The 13,377-nt window shown below is 31.4% G+C and overlaps 1 protein-coding gene across 3 annotated transcripts in view; it reads right to left on the bottom strand.

Moving 5' to 3' along the window:
* Nucleotides 1–13,377, bottom strand: part of LOC142322986 (solute carrier family 23 member 2-like) — a 46,041-nt gene that overhangs the window by 17,142 nt on the left and 15,522 nt on the right. The window contains exons 1-3 of one of the 3 annotated variants that reach the window (XM_075362080.1): nucleotides 13,018–13,100; nucleotides 8,840–8,900; nucleotides 2,267–2,424 (exon numbers count right to left, since the gene is read on the bottom strand). In XM_075362080.1, coding sequence (XP_075218195.1) covers nucleotides 2,267–2,424; nucleotides 8,840–8,893 — 212 coding nt within the window. In that variant the 5' untranslated portion in view covers nucleotides 8,894–8,900; nucleotides 13,018–13,100. Of the gene's footprint in view, nucleotides 1–2,266; nucleotides 2,425–8,357; nucleotides 8,796–8,839; nucleotides 8,901–13,017; nucleotides 13,282–13,377 lie in introns of those variants that run through there. The other 2 variants (XM_075362079.1, XM_075362081.1) reach the window with 2 other exon arrangements.

Genomic DNA, 13,377 nt, shown 5'->3' with positions numbered 1-13,377 from the left:
ACTGGGAAATGTACAAACAGATTATCTAAAAATTTATCTTTCTTACTTCATGTTCTAATGAAGAATACTTATTCTGAGGCTAAAAGATTATTACATAGCAGAAAAGAATAAAAAAATTTCAACAATGCAGCTAAATAACTGATGGCTAAAAAGCACAAAAATCATATTAAAATTGTACTGTGTAATAAAATTTATCTAAAAGTTATAAATTAGTGATTTTTTTTAAATTTACATATGAATTAATAGATTAAAAATACAATAAATTAATAAAAATAATTTTAACTTATTAAATTTTTTAATATGATTAGTACAACAGCTGTACAATAAAATATTTTTTTATGCTTTGTACAAGTACATCTGTTATAGTAGTACAAAAGTTTTTGTGTTTGTGATTTTTTTTTTTTATTTCTATGAAACATTAATTGAGCAGCATGACAAAACTGCTCAATAAGATAATTAAAAATTACATAAGAATTATTCTTCCAGAGGACCTTCCTGAACTACTTTTGCAGTTGCTTCTTTATTGAAGTTATCAGTAGCAATATTGTTTGACACCTATCATAAGAATGTTGGGGAAATCTCTTTAATGTATTATTGAACAATATATTCAATCATTTTTTTTATTTTTTAAATTTAATATGATATTTTTTTAATTTCTTAAAAACATTGACAATTTTTATGACTACTATTCACATTATAATTTTACTGGGTGTGTTTTTTAAAGTTTGTTCTGAATTTTTTGTTACATGTTGTCTATAAATGTGATCTCTGGTAAGTCATTCTTTTTGTCATTTATTGTACTTAATTTTTTATTATTGTTTGCTGAAAAAATATGTTTGTCATTCATTGTCAACATTGTTTTGTATGGTTTTTCTGTATTTTCTTATTATTATATTCTAAAGAGAGATATGTTAAAGAACGTAATAGCTGAAAATGACTTATGTAACAGAGGAAACAAGTATATTACTATTACAAAATTAGGCTCCAGAATTTTTATATTTCCCAATACTTTTTGAAGTCCTTTGGGTTTAAAAGTTCTAAAATCTAGATTTAAATTATAGAATTTTGTATGCATCCTTGTGTTTGCTTATGCAAAAATAATATAACAAATAAAATGTTTATTTACTTGAGGAAGCATCACTTTTTCTCTTATATTATTGCTATACATATACATAGAGAGAGAGAAATAGATTGGTAGTCATAAACATAGAGTAGAGCAGACACTTTTTATTGCATGTTTATGATAAGTTATGCCTTAATTCATGAGTACAGAACATCAAAATTACTTCAATAAATGAAATCTTTACTTGTCATTTACATGCTATAATGACATGTCACTTTTATTTAGTTCAGTTGATAATTGATGAATTGTAGTTAGCTTTTATTTCATCATAACAGTATTTGGTAATTTAATTGAACAATTTTAAAACAAATATGACTATAAACTTTTTATTTTCAAAACAGAATAAATCAAGCTATATGTATGCTAATTAATATGGTAATTTTGGAAATAATAAATAATATTGGAAATGACTGAATAATATTAAAAGACACCACATATTAAAAATTTGCATTCATTTATTTATTATGAGAAGATACTTATTAGTCTCATCAAATTCAACAAACCTGTTTAGTTAACAATAGCCAGTTTTTTTAAAAAAAGAAACAAACACAATACTAAGCTTTTCAGTTGGAAATCCAATTGAAAAGCTTAGTATTGTGTTTGCTTCTTTTTTTACTTTATATGTTGGGGACTGCTGAATCTAGAATCACAAAAATTTGGTGTGGTAACTTGGTTTTAGGAGGGTTGATTATGTAATTTTTTTTTAAATCAAATTAAGGATTGAAAGATATTAAAGGGATGCTGAATTTCTAAAAGATTGGATTTTATAAAAATTTTAATTGTGCATTTTTCTTAATTTATCAAAAAAAATCATTGAAGTTAATAAGTATAATAAAAATGATATTAAAAATCTCTCTGCCTAGCTGTAAAATTTTATTCTTATAAAGTTTTGTAAACTTTTCACTTTTCAAAACTTTAAAAATTATTATAAAATTAAGTATAGCCAAGTTTAGAAAAAGTTTTTAGATTTAATAAAATCTGTTGTGTATCATTTCATAATTTCTTTCTAGAAGTAAAAATAATTCTTTATCGTTATTTTTGTAGCACAACTTTTTTTTTTTCTTAATCGTCAAATGAGCAAAAATCTCTCATGTGAAAACTTTTATTTTATCTGATGTTTAGTGAATTTAAAAGAATACTAACCTAAGTCCAGCTGTTGAAAAAATTAAAGTACTTATTCCTGATGTAAACATGGAAGATGAAATTAGATCAATTCTGGCAGGATCATCAGGATGTATACAAAGAGATGGTGTTATAATTTGAGGGAACCAAATTACATTGAAAATTAATATGAGCAGCACCTACAAGCAAAACAAAATAAGGTAACAAAAAATATAAAATCAATTTTTAAAATCATAATACCAATTAATATTATACATTGAAAATAAAAACAGTAGTGAAGTGCTTAGATAATGAAAAAAATACTGTAATAAAACATAAATCAGTGCAATTAAATGCACCATGACAATTATTTCCATACATGACATTAGATTACTTCCATAACAGGTAAATGCAGGTATCTGCATTTAAGCAAAATCTATGATAAATAGAGGGCATAAATGCTTACTTCCTAATCACTGTGATGACATAGTAGTAGTGATCAATTCCACCTTTCTCGGTTAATGTTTAGCCTCTTTTTCGGAACCACAGCAAGGTATTCATTCAGGGGATGAATGGGAATGATATGTATGAATGTAAATGAAGTGTAGTCTAGGTCAGGGGTGGCCAACTTTTCTGTATATAAGATCGACTTTTTATTTTAAGTGTGTCGCGATCGACTTGTTGTCATAGGCGTAGTCTAAGGGGGAAGAAGGGGTGTAAAATGCATACTATGTTTATACACTGTTTCAGTATAAGCTGCATTCCAGCGAGGTATGGGTAGATAATGTGATTTAAAAAATAATATATTTTACTTATCTAAGTTTTCGAGATATAGGCTCGTGAAGAAAATACATTTCCAGACCCAACTTTTGATAGCAGCATTCCGTACACGCGGTACCTAAAAAATTCGATTTTTCGACACTTTTTCCAACATAGATTTTTACTAACTTAAAAAGCAATTTAATTTTTTTATCAACTGCAATGTTTAAGTTGTACTATTTTTTTTGTAAATATGAAAAAGTTGTTATAAAAATTCACAGTATATGACTGATTTGATTTCAGTATTTCACTTTCGCGTTTTTTTGGGCCAGGAAAATTTGTAATGAAAGAATAAAATATGATTTGCTAATATATCAATATCTCGCCGAGTACACCTCGTACTGAAATATAGATATACAGCTTATCTATCTACGTAAAAAACAATAATTATTTAAAGGGCCAAAACCTCTCGTCCCGGGGAATTAAAAGAACATGAATAATTATTAACAATATTTATTAATTCAAAGTAGTTACAGATAAAGACAGATTTAGAATTTACTTTGTTGCCTTAACATTAATGGGAAGACTGAGTTTGCATGTCTCTAACCAAGGAATTATAATTAGGTGTATATCCTGACAAAGATAATAATAATAATGAGTCTTCAGTATGGGAATCAGTCAGGACAGAACGTTGTTTAGTCTTCGTTAGCTTCAAGTATGAAAATGCCGATTCGCATAGGTATGTAGATCCGAAACAAGAATAGATATATTCGCTACATTTGGTGATACTGGGATATTATTCTCGGTTGACATATTTCCAAAAATCTTCTTCAAATTTTCTGGCTTGTAAGATTAAGTCAGTTTGTAAAATTATAATTTAATTTTCTAATGCCTTTTGAAATATGTCTGAAATTTTTTTTGCTAAAGCGTTTCACACTTAAATATTTTTTAAAAGGAAAAGATATAAATTCCACAATTTCTTTAATTTTTTCAAAATCCTGAAATCTTACCTCAAAATCTTCAATTACTTTTTGGATTTCCGCGATGTATTTGTCGATCTTATAATTAATATTTTTATGTTTTTGTAGGTTATCTGCCATATTTGGAAAATGATTCAGATTATTTTGTTATATGCGTCTATGTAGCTGATTATATCAATTACTGTTTTATTTTTACCTTGAAATTGTAAATTTAAATGACTTAATATTGAAGTAAAATCGGTAAGAAATGGTAAATCACTAATCCAAGTTTCATCATTTAAATTTTCACAGTTTCCTTGTTCGTAAAGAAAAACTATAATTTCAGACAATAAATCACGAAATCGCTGCAGAAATTTACCTCTGCTTAGCCATCTGACATCGGTATGTAATAATAATTCAGGTTGGCCTTCATCGAGCTGCAGTTGGAAGAGGTGAGGGAACTTTCTCGAATTGAAATAAGTTTTAAATGCTATGTCTATTAACTCTTTTTTTTTTTTTTTTAGCCTCTTGCTAACTAATACTTGCTGGTGAATTATGCAGTGATAGCTCAAAAAGGCTGGGAATTAGGGTTATAAATCCATTTCTTCAACCTATCATTGCAGTTTGCACCATCCGTTGTTATTGAGACTTAATTTAAAAAGTGGTACTTTCAGATCATTGAGCAAATCTTTAAAGGCTTTGAATATGTCTATACCTCTAATCCTTTCCTTCAAAGAAATCAAACCCAACAATTCTTCTTTAGATGTAAAATCCTTAAAAACCATACGAACGAAAACAATTGTGCTGTATCACTTATATCTGTCGATTCATCACACTGAAGGGAAAAACAAGAACATCTATTAATATCATTATATAACTACCGGATATCCATTTAAGTATACTCAGTCGGGGAGTGTCCTTTTACTCTAAGGGAGCGCCCCCCGCTCCCTTAGAAGTTCTGGCTTCTTTCCAACTATTGGGAAAGTTACGGTTTTGTAAGCCATAACTTGCAACGTCCACTAATTCCCAGGGTATGATCCTGGCAAGGTCTTTAATGATGGCGGCAGGTATGCCATCCGGTCCTGGACTTTTTTTATTTTTTAATTTCATGATGGCTTCCAAAACCTCCTTTTGAGTGAACCTGCCAGCCTGACACTCAATTACCTCTCTATTGAGACCTTCTATTCTGGGAAATAGCAATTTAACCTGTCGTGCCGACATTTCAGCACTCAATGTCGGCATTATATCTTCCCAGGCGTTTGGTCACTATCTTAAATGCCTTTCCCCAGGGATCTACGTTAAGCTCTTCACACAACTCCAGCCATTACTTTTTTTTAGCTTGTTTGATAAGGAAGTTGAGTATTTTCCTAGCTTGTCTGTATTGCTCTATCGCAAGACGACCTTCTTCTTCCGTTCTATTTCTAGCGCGTAATCTCTGAGCTACTCTTTTGTATCGTTGCATGATTCTTCTCTGCTCTTCTATCTCTGCAGACCACCAATAAACCGGGTGGTATTTATTATTACTCGGCGGTATTTTAGCTATCTCCTCTTTAATTATATCCTGGAACGCCTCAGGAGTTATTTGTGGACAATTTTTGATTCTGTTTGCTGCATTGTTGGTAACGCGGTGAATCTGTTGTTCTGTCATTCTACTGAAGATGTTTAACTGTCTTCTTCCTGGTGGGTACTCTCTAAGGGTGACTAAAATGGCCCTATGGTCACTAGCAGTTTCTTCGTTAAGGACCTCAAAGTCAATTGAGTCAGTACGGATCCTACTGTCGATTATAACCAAATCAATTATCGAATTATCTCCTCTTGCGCTATAAGTGGCGGTCCCGTCGTTAACACAATTCGCGCCAATAGCCTCAAGCAGTTCCTCTAGTATTCTTCCTCTAATATTCGTGTAGGCCGCACCAGCTATCGCTGTCTTACAATTGAAATCGCCTAGGAAAAGCGTTCTCTTACAGGAGCGCTCATGACTTGCTGTAAGTCAAAAAGTCTATTTTTAAAGGCTTCCGTAGTACAATTAGGACTAATGTAAATTCCTATTATTATATTGCTTAACTCTACGGCTACAATACCATCACCCCTATGATACAGGTTGTAGTCCACATTGCCTGCAATCCTCCTGATGGCCACATCCCCATTCCTGTCAGTCACCCATTGTCCCCTGGCCGCTAAGTACACATTTGGTTCCGTGGCCACCAAGAAGTCGGCATCGTACCTTGTTGCAATTTCTTCAAACAGATTACAAGACAAGCGACTTCTATTATTATTAATTAGGATCACTCTATTCATGACTTTTATCACAACTCGTACTGCCAGTCCTGTGCAACGTACTATTACATTCCAGGCATCGTGTTGCCTCCTTACAGTCTCTAATTTCATGGCCAGGTTTCCCACAGTTAAAGCATTAGCCCGAGCGCTCTGGACCTCGACTTTCTTATCTACTATGCCCGGTACCCCAGCAGCGGTAACACCTCTCGATTTCTGTCCGTATGTATGTCCGGCAACACACCCTCTTAGCCTTGATGCGATAAGTTTTACTGCATTCTTTTGTGTGGTAACCGCCGTGGCGTTCATTGTGTTTCCATACGCCTCCCTGAGGGATGTAATCTGAAAACTTTCCCCCGTACCCAATACTTTTTTACCGGCTCCTTGACCTCACATTCCTTGGTGTCGCACAGCATATCCTTTACTAGAACCACCGTTCTGCGGTCCCCCTTTGTTCTAATATTAACTTGCAGGTCCTCTGCTCTATTTTTTAGTAGGGAGGAAAATTCCCCCACTTTCTCCGATCCATTTATTCTGACTTCAAGCTGCTGATCTCTACCCTTCTTGATAGACAATATTTCACCTGCTTCCTCCGCCTTGACCTTCTCTTTCATTGTCTTCAGGAGGTCAGCATAAGATTTTCCCGGAGCCTTAACTATCACTGTTTTACTTTCTATAACCGGTGGGGTTCCCCTTCTTGCTGAAGCAGACCTGGACCTCGCTCTTCCATGATCTCCCAGATTAGGGAGTATCATTCTAGGTAGTGTCTTACTTTTCCTCATAAGGTATATAACAATTTTTCTAACCAGAATACCCGACGGGCCAGTGGGCACGACGAAAACCGCTGACTCAGGCCTTCCCACCACTCTTCGAAGAGCTTTTATGATGTGAGAGGCCATAGCCTTCTCACCCTCGCTGGAGTCGTAAATCACCACATATCTTATAGCATTAGTAGTAATTTTCCCTTCCTCAAGGATCGTAGATTCTTGTAACACCATTGCTCCTGGTGTAGTTCCAGCATACTGGCTGTTCGGCCTCAGTTCATTCAGGTCTACAAAGATGCAGACTTTGTCTGCATCCGGTTTAACCGGGAGTTATCATCTCCCGGTTTCAAAGTATTTTCTTGGGTGAGTAGATTCATCACCCAAGTTGACCATCGGGTGGGCAGTCTTTCTATTAACTGTTCGTCTGACAAATCAGCGTCCAACATATCTGACATCTCATTCCTATGATAGCCCTCAGTTTGTGTACTCTGGGAATTCGTGTCAGGTGCTTCCTCACTTATCCTTTGTAGTTCCTTGTAAATCTCTGTAAGTTCTCTCTCGTGGGCCTTTATCGCTGTGGCACTTGCCTTGCCGGTCAAATGTCTTAGTTGCAACAGTGCATTTCCCAATCTATAGGTGACTTCATTTAGATTAGGAGGGGCCTCCTCTTCTTCGGACGATCCCGCTCTTGCCCTCTTGGCACCTCTACCCTCTATTGTCTTCCATTTGGCCTTGTCTTGGCTGAGTGTTGTGGTCTCCATGTCTTCTGTACCCTCAGTAACGCTCTCCCTCCTTCCAGAACTTCCCCGCGAGTGCCCAGCTACTTGGGAGGCTGTATCTTCCACGGGAAGTGAGCCACGTCTCCTCATTGTATGGATTCGGAATCAGGGGACGATTCCGAATCCAACGACACCCCACACGGGCAGGTGCCCCCAAATTTGTTTTTTTTTTGGCGGGGGGTCGAGGGGTGGAAGTAAAAAGTATCTTTTGAAATCTGAGGTCCAAAAATTTGGGGGGGGTCAATTTTGGGGGCGGGTCAAAGGGTAGGAAATCTTTGGGTTCAGAAAGAAGTTAAGGAATTTTGCTTCTATTGTATAAACTGTAGGAGATACAGAGGAAAAGGAATTGCCCGTATAAAGTGCTTCCAAACACTTAGAAAAATTCTGACAGTATACAATAAAGTTTGTGAAAATTCTGCATGTCCTTGTTTACTAGCTTGCCAATGACGTAACGAGCAAGACAAAGCTTGTTGTTCGACTTATAAAATTTTCACTCTATATAAGCTAATATATGTAGACTTAAAACACTAAAAAAACTTATTTAGAATATTTTTTTAACTCACTCTACAAGTATGAATTGACTTGTTATTACTCTTACCAGCAATTCCACTACACTACGGTCCTTCGCTGTTATCCAAAAATTCCACAGCACTGTAAAATCACTTCACTATTCTCAAAACTTTGTTTTTTAAGAAAAAAGTCTAATAACTTAATTAATCCGTGACCAAAACTCAAAATATTTCACACATATGTCCGTTAACCATACCACTAAAGATTCCAATGTCGAAATCCAATAAAATATCCAAAAATACCAGTCAAAAAGCATAAAAACGCAGAGCTAAGAACACATGTCTGTACTCAGTGCCGTCCAGAACTTAACTGCTCTTATTATTACATTCCATTTATAATTATATAACTGCTCTTTTACATTCCCACTCATCCTTTCAATTCGTCGCATAACTGTGTTTCGAGACAATTCTTAAAATCGTTAAAAAGTAAATCTGACATTTACAAAAAAATTTCCTTTACAAATTCACCGTCGGAAAATGGCTTATATTTTTTTGATAAGAGATAGCTTACTTTGAATGATGCAGTAGCTTGTGACTTCAACCTTGGCTTTTTACTCATGTCCATGGCTAAACTAGAATGCAAAGAAATATGAGAGTTTAAAGAATAAATATTGAATTAAAAATTTTCCTAGAAAATTCAAAAACTCATGAACTGCGGCAACTATCTCAGTTACATTGATTGAAATAATAACAATACTGCATATTACGATCGGGGACAGCAATACAAGTATATTAAAACCTAAAATAGATATATTCAAATTTACAAGAAGTATGTTCAAGTTACAATATATTTATTACGGTTTACAATACTGACTTCTTAATTTAAATAGAATTATTTATAAATTAAATAGAATTGTTATTCCTAATATATTTGTAATATTGTCCCTTATTTTTCTCTCAGTGTAATGACTGCAGTTTAGAGATTTGTTGCCGAGAATGCTCAAGTAAATAGATAGGTAAGAAAAGCAATTTAATTTAAAACAAAGAAAAGGTACTTACATTTTAAACAGAAGAAGAATTGAATCATAACGTGGTCACCGAGGATAAATAATATTGATTAATAATAATACTGTTAATACAAAAGAAAAGAAGCTACCATATGACACTACCAAATATTCAAGCTAACTGACTGTGTTCTTCGATGAGTCGAGTCGTAACTGTTGCGATCACGCATTGCGTCTGGTGACAAGTGTAACACATAAGTCAAAATGTATCGTGCTGGGTGGGCGGAGATCAGTGTCAGGCTGTCTGAATTCTAGGAATTTAACTTGGCAAATTCCCAGAATGCATTAAACTATTGCTAGAAAGTTTTGTCTTCTACAATCGCTTCAAAGTCCATGTACACAGAATTCCACCCCAGACATTGCGAGTGATCGACGATCGACTTGTTGGCCACCCCCCTGGTCTAGGTCAACACATTCCAGAGATGTGTGGTTAATTAAAACCCAACCACCATAGAACACTGGTATCCATGACCTAGTATTCAAATCCATATAAAATTAACTGCCTTTACTATGATTTGAACCTTAGAACTCTTGACTTTGAAGTCAGCTGATTTGCGATGATGAGTTAACCACTAGACCAGTCTGGTGGGTGATTAGTTCCACCTCGTAGACAGTTACAACAAAAATACATTGGTTCATTTGCATTTTCATAATGTTAATAGTTTAAGTAGCAAAATGCATTTCTCAGTGCATTCAAAACATAATTGTTTTGTACATAAATTTATAGTTATAGTTTACTTATTAATTGCTGCAATGTAATCACAATGAAACTAGACAAGAAAGGCAAAAAAAATAAAAAGTTGTACATAATAAATTGATTTGCTTGAGAAAAGAAATATCAGAAGCATTCCAGATTGTGACAATTTCATTTTCTGCAAGTATTTCTCATTCATTGAATAAATCTCATTACATAGGTAGAACCAATGTCTTCACAAATTCAACAAAAAAATATTCAAGTAGTAGGGAATGTCTTTACATTTACATTGTAATTGTAAATGGTCCTTGATGTATGATAAGGAATTCTATTTAGCTATATACCTCCAATACCAAAAACTTTACATGTCAGGAGACTCGTAAACTGATGATTTATTTGGTGTTGTAATTTTGAAAACATTTATAGGAAATATTTAATTATATTGTTTTTTTGTTTTTTTTTAATGGTGTAATGGCCCCACTATTTGTAGTTTATTCTGAAATTGGAAATTTTTTACTTTCTGAAGTTTTATTATATGAGGTTTCTGAACTTCTTAAAGTAAAAGTTCAATTGAGAAAAAACAGACAAATTTGGTCTTAATATGTTTTATTTATTATTTTTATTTTTTTTACATTTTACATTCATAATATTCATATAATATCTTGGTCGAGATACATCATTTTTATGTTTACAGTAAATTAATATTTTAGTTGTGCCTCCTAATTACATGTTTACGAATATTTATATATTTAATTGTCTTGTCATATTATTATTATTATCTACAGTTGTGTAGGATGTGAGAACGATTTTTTTTTTTTAATATTTTTATATTCTAAAAAAATATTTAAAATGTTTTTATAATAAAAATAAATTAATATTTAAAAATATTTATTATTTATTTTTTTATTTAATATTTATTTAAAAATAAATATTAATTTATTTTTATTTTATGTTTTATTAATTTCTTATTAAACATACTTACAGTAATTATTTTTTTACTAAATGTTAAGAGAAATACTTAATTTAAAACTAAGAAACCAACAATCTAACATCTTTCAGCTGTCCAAAAAAAAATTACTTGCATGACTTAGTCTGGTTTCTGGTAAAAAAAATATTTCAAATCAACTAGGCTACTTATGTAATTTAAAAAACCAATCAGAAGCTACAAGACCAACGCAGAATCATCTAAAATTAAGTTAAGTCTATGCAAAAAAGCCTATTAGAAATTTGTAATTAGATAAAAAAAAGATACACGACTCCTACTGAAATTACACATGTCAATTACTGTATAAGAGAGGCCAGTAATTGGGTTTTTAGGTATTTTTATTTTTTAAGTTTACTCAAATAACATTTATGAACAAACATTAACTATAAATTAAAATGTTCAGCAGTGCTTCATGTTTTAAATTTAAATACTTCAATCTAAACAATAGGGCAGATATCTTGCTGGAAACATATTCATGCCCTTAAAGTGCCAACTATTAGACTATTTACTATTTGTATATGAAGGTATTTCTGAAGTTTCTTTCGTATGTGTTTTTTGCAGGTATTTTTGCATATAACAACATAATACCTGCTTAAGTTGTTATGATTGAAAGATTAGTGACAAGAACAATACTTAGAACTTAGGGAATGGTTTTTTAAATGAATTTAATATTACTAAGTTGTTAAGCATACTGTTGGATCAATCCATGTCAAATTGGCCAGAAAATATTTTAATGGTTGCTCAACTGTATTTAAAAATCAGATTTTTGAATAGAATTATCCTTAAATGTTGGAAGTTCAAAATTACTTTTTTTTTTATTACATTACAATTCATTAATCAACTAAGTAAAAATATTTCTTTCTATTTGTTGTAACAGCAGTTTTATTTTTGTAATTAAAGACCCTCAGAAATGTTACATAATTTTTACCTAAAGTAAAATCTCTGTTTTAAAAAAATCCAGTTTTCTCAAAAATATTTTTGTTTTAAAGGTTCATTTTTTTAGGAAGGAAATTTGGTCTTAATATGTTTTATTTATTATTTTTATTTTTTTTACATTTTACATTCACAATATTCATATAATATCTTGGTCGAGATACTTCATTTTTATGTTTACAGTAAATTAATATTTTAGTTGTGCCTCCTAATTACATGTTTACGAATATTTATATATTTAAAACACAAGTTTAAAACACAATATTCTATTACTTAAGTACTTTGTTTCAGCTTTAAGATGGTTTATTTTCTGTACAAAGTATTTATACTAACTACAAAGGTAGTTAAGTACATATTGATAGGACAAAGACCCAATTAGATATTTATATTTCTGTAAACCCTTAATTTTTTTTTTAAGCAACCATGTTAGATCAATGATGTGGATTGACCTTGCTCCTCTACAATAATTTCTACAAGATAATTGACAATTGTTAAATGCATTATATTGAAGGGTTTTTAGATGTTAATTGTATCTTTGTTTAAAACAACATGCTATTTTACCTATTTACAGTTTTATGGTTAAAACAATTTTTAGTCCTTTAATTATAATTAAGCCCTTATTTAGCATTGTGTATGTATATATGATAAATTTTTTATATCAATTTTTTTTTTTTTGGTAGCTATTTCAGTAAACGTCTTTCTTTTTAACAACAATCTTTTTCATAATCTTTGTTTATAAATACCAACATTTGTTTTTTATATATTAATTTTCTTAATTTTATGTAGCAATGAATCTATGAGAATATTGTTAAGTGATGAATATTTTATAGTATGAGTTCTGTATAGTCTTTTGATGAAATGTGTCCTGTGTCTGAGATTCATAGTTCAGGAAAAATGAGCATTTTTATGAGATAGAGATAATATTTTTTTGTATGTACATTTTATTGAAAAAGATAAGGACTATTGTTACAGAGGGACTCAGATAATTGACAGTAATCAATTATCATGAATTGCAGTAATTAAAACAATATTTTTAAAAATATTATTATTGAAAATAAAATGGATCCACTTACCTGTAAAGCTAAGAAAATAGATAATAGTGCAGGTGGTCTTTGTTTTGCATTGTATAAAAGCATTGAACTATTTTCTGTAGTCGATAAATTATAACAGATATTATTTTCGACACTATTTAGATTATAGTTTTTTATTTTTCCATTTGATGGTAACACTTCAAGTTTAATTGTATTTGAATTTTCCATATTGTTTTAAAAATATTTAATATTTTTTGTTTCATAAACTAGCATAACATATTCATATCAATTTACTTCTAACAAAACCTGAAAAAAAAATAATACTGACCGTTAATTGTAAATGTATAAAAAACTTCATAGATAATTATTTCTTATCTGTTTGTAATTATGTTCTTTCAAAGA

The sequence above is a fragment of the Lycorma delicatula genome, chromosome 4 (genome assembly GCF_047948215.1).
Source record: "Lycorma delicatula isolate Av1 chromosome 4, ASM4794821v1, whole genome shotgun sequence".
Classification (NCBI taxonomy): domain Eukaryota; kingdom Metazoa; phylum Arthropoda; class Insecta; order Hemiptera; family Fulgoridae; genus Lycorma; species Lycorma delicatula.
The sequence above is the reverse complement of the archived record's forward strand: the minus strand, read 5'-3'. Positions and strand labels throughout refer to the sequence as shown.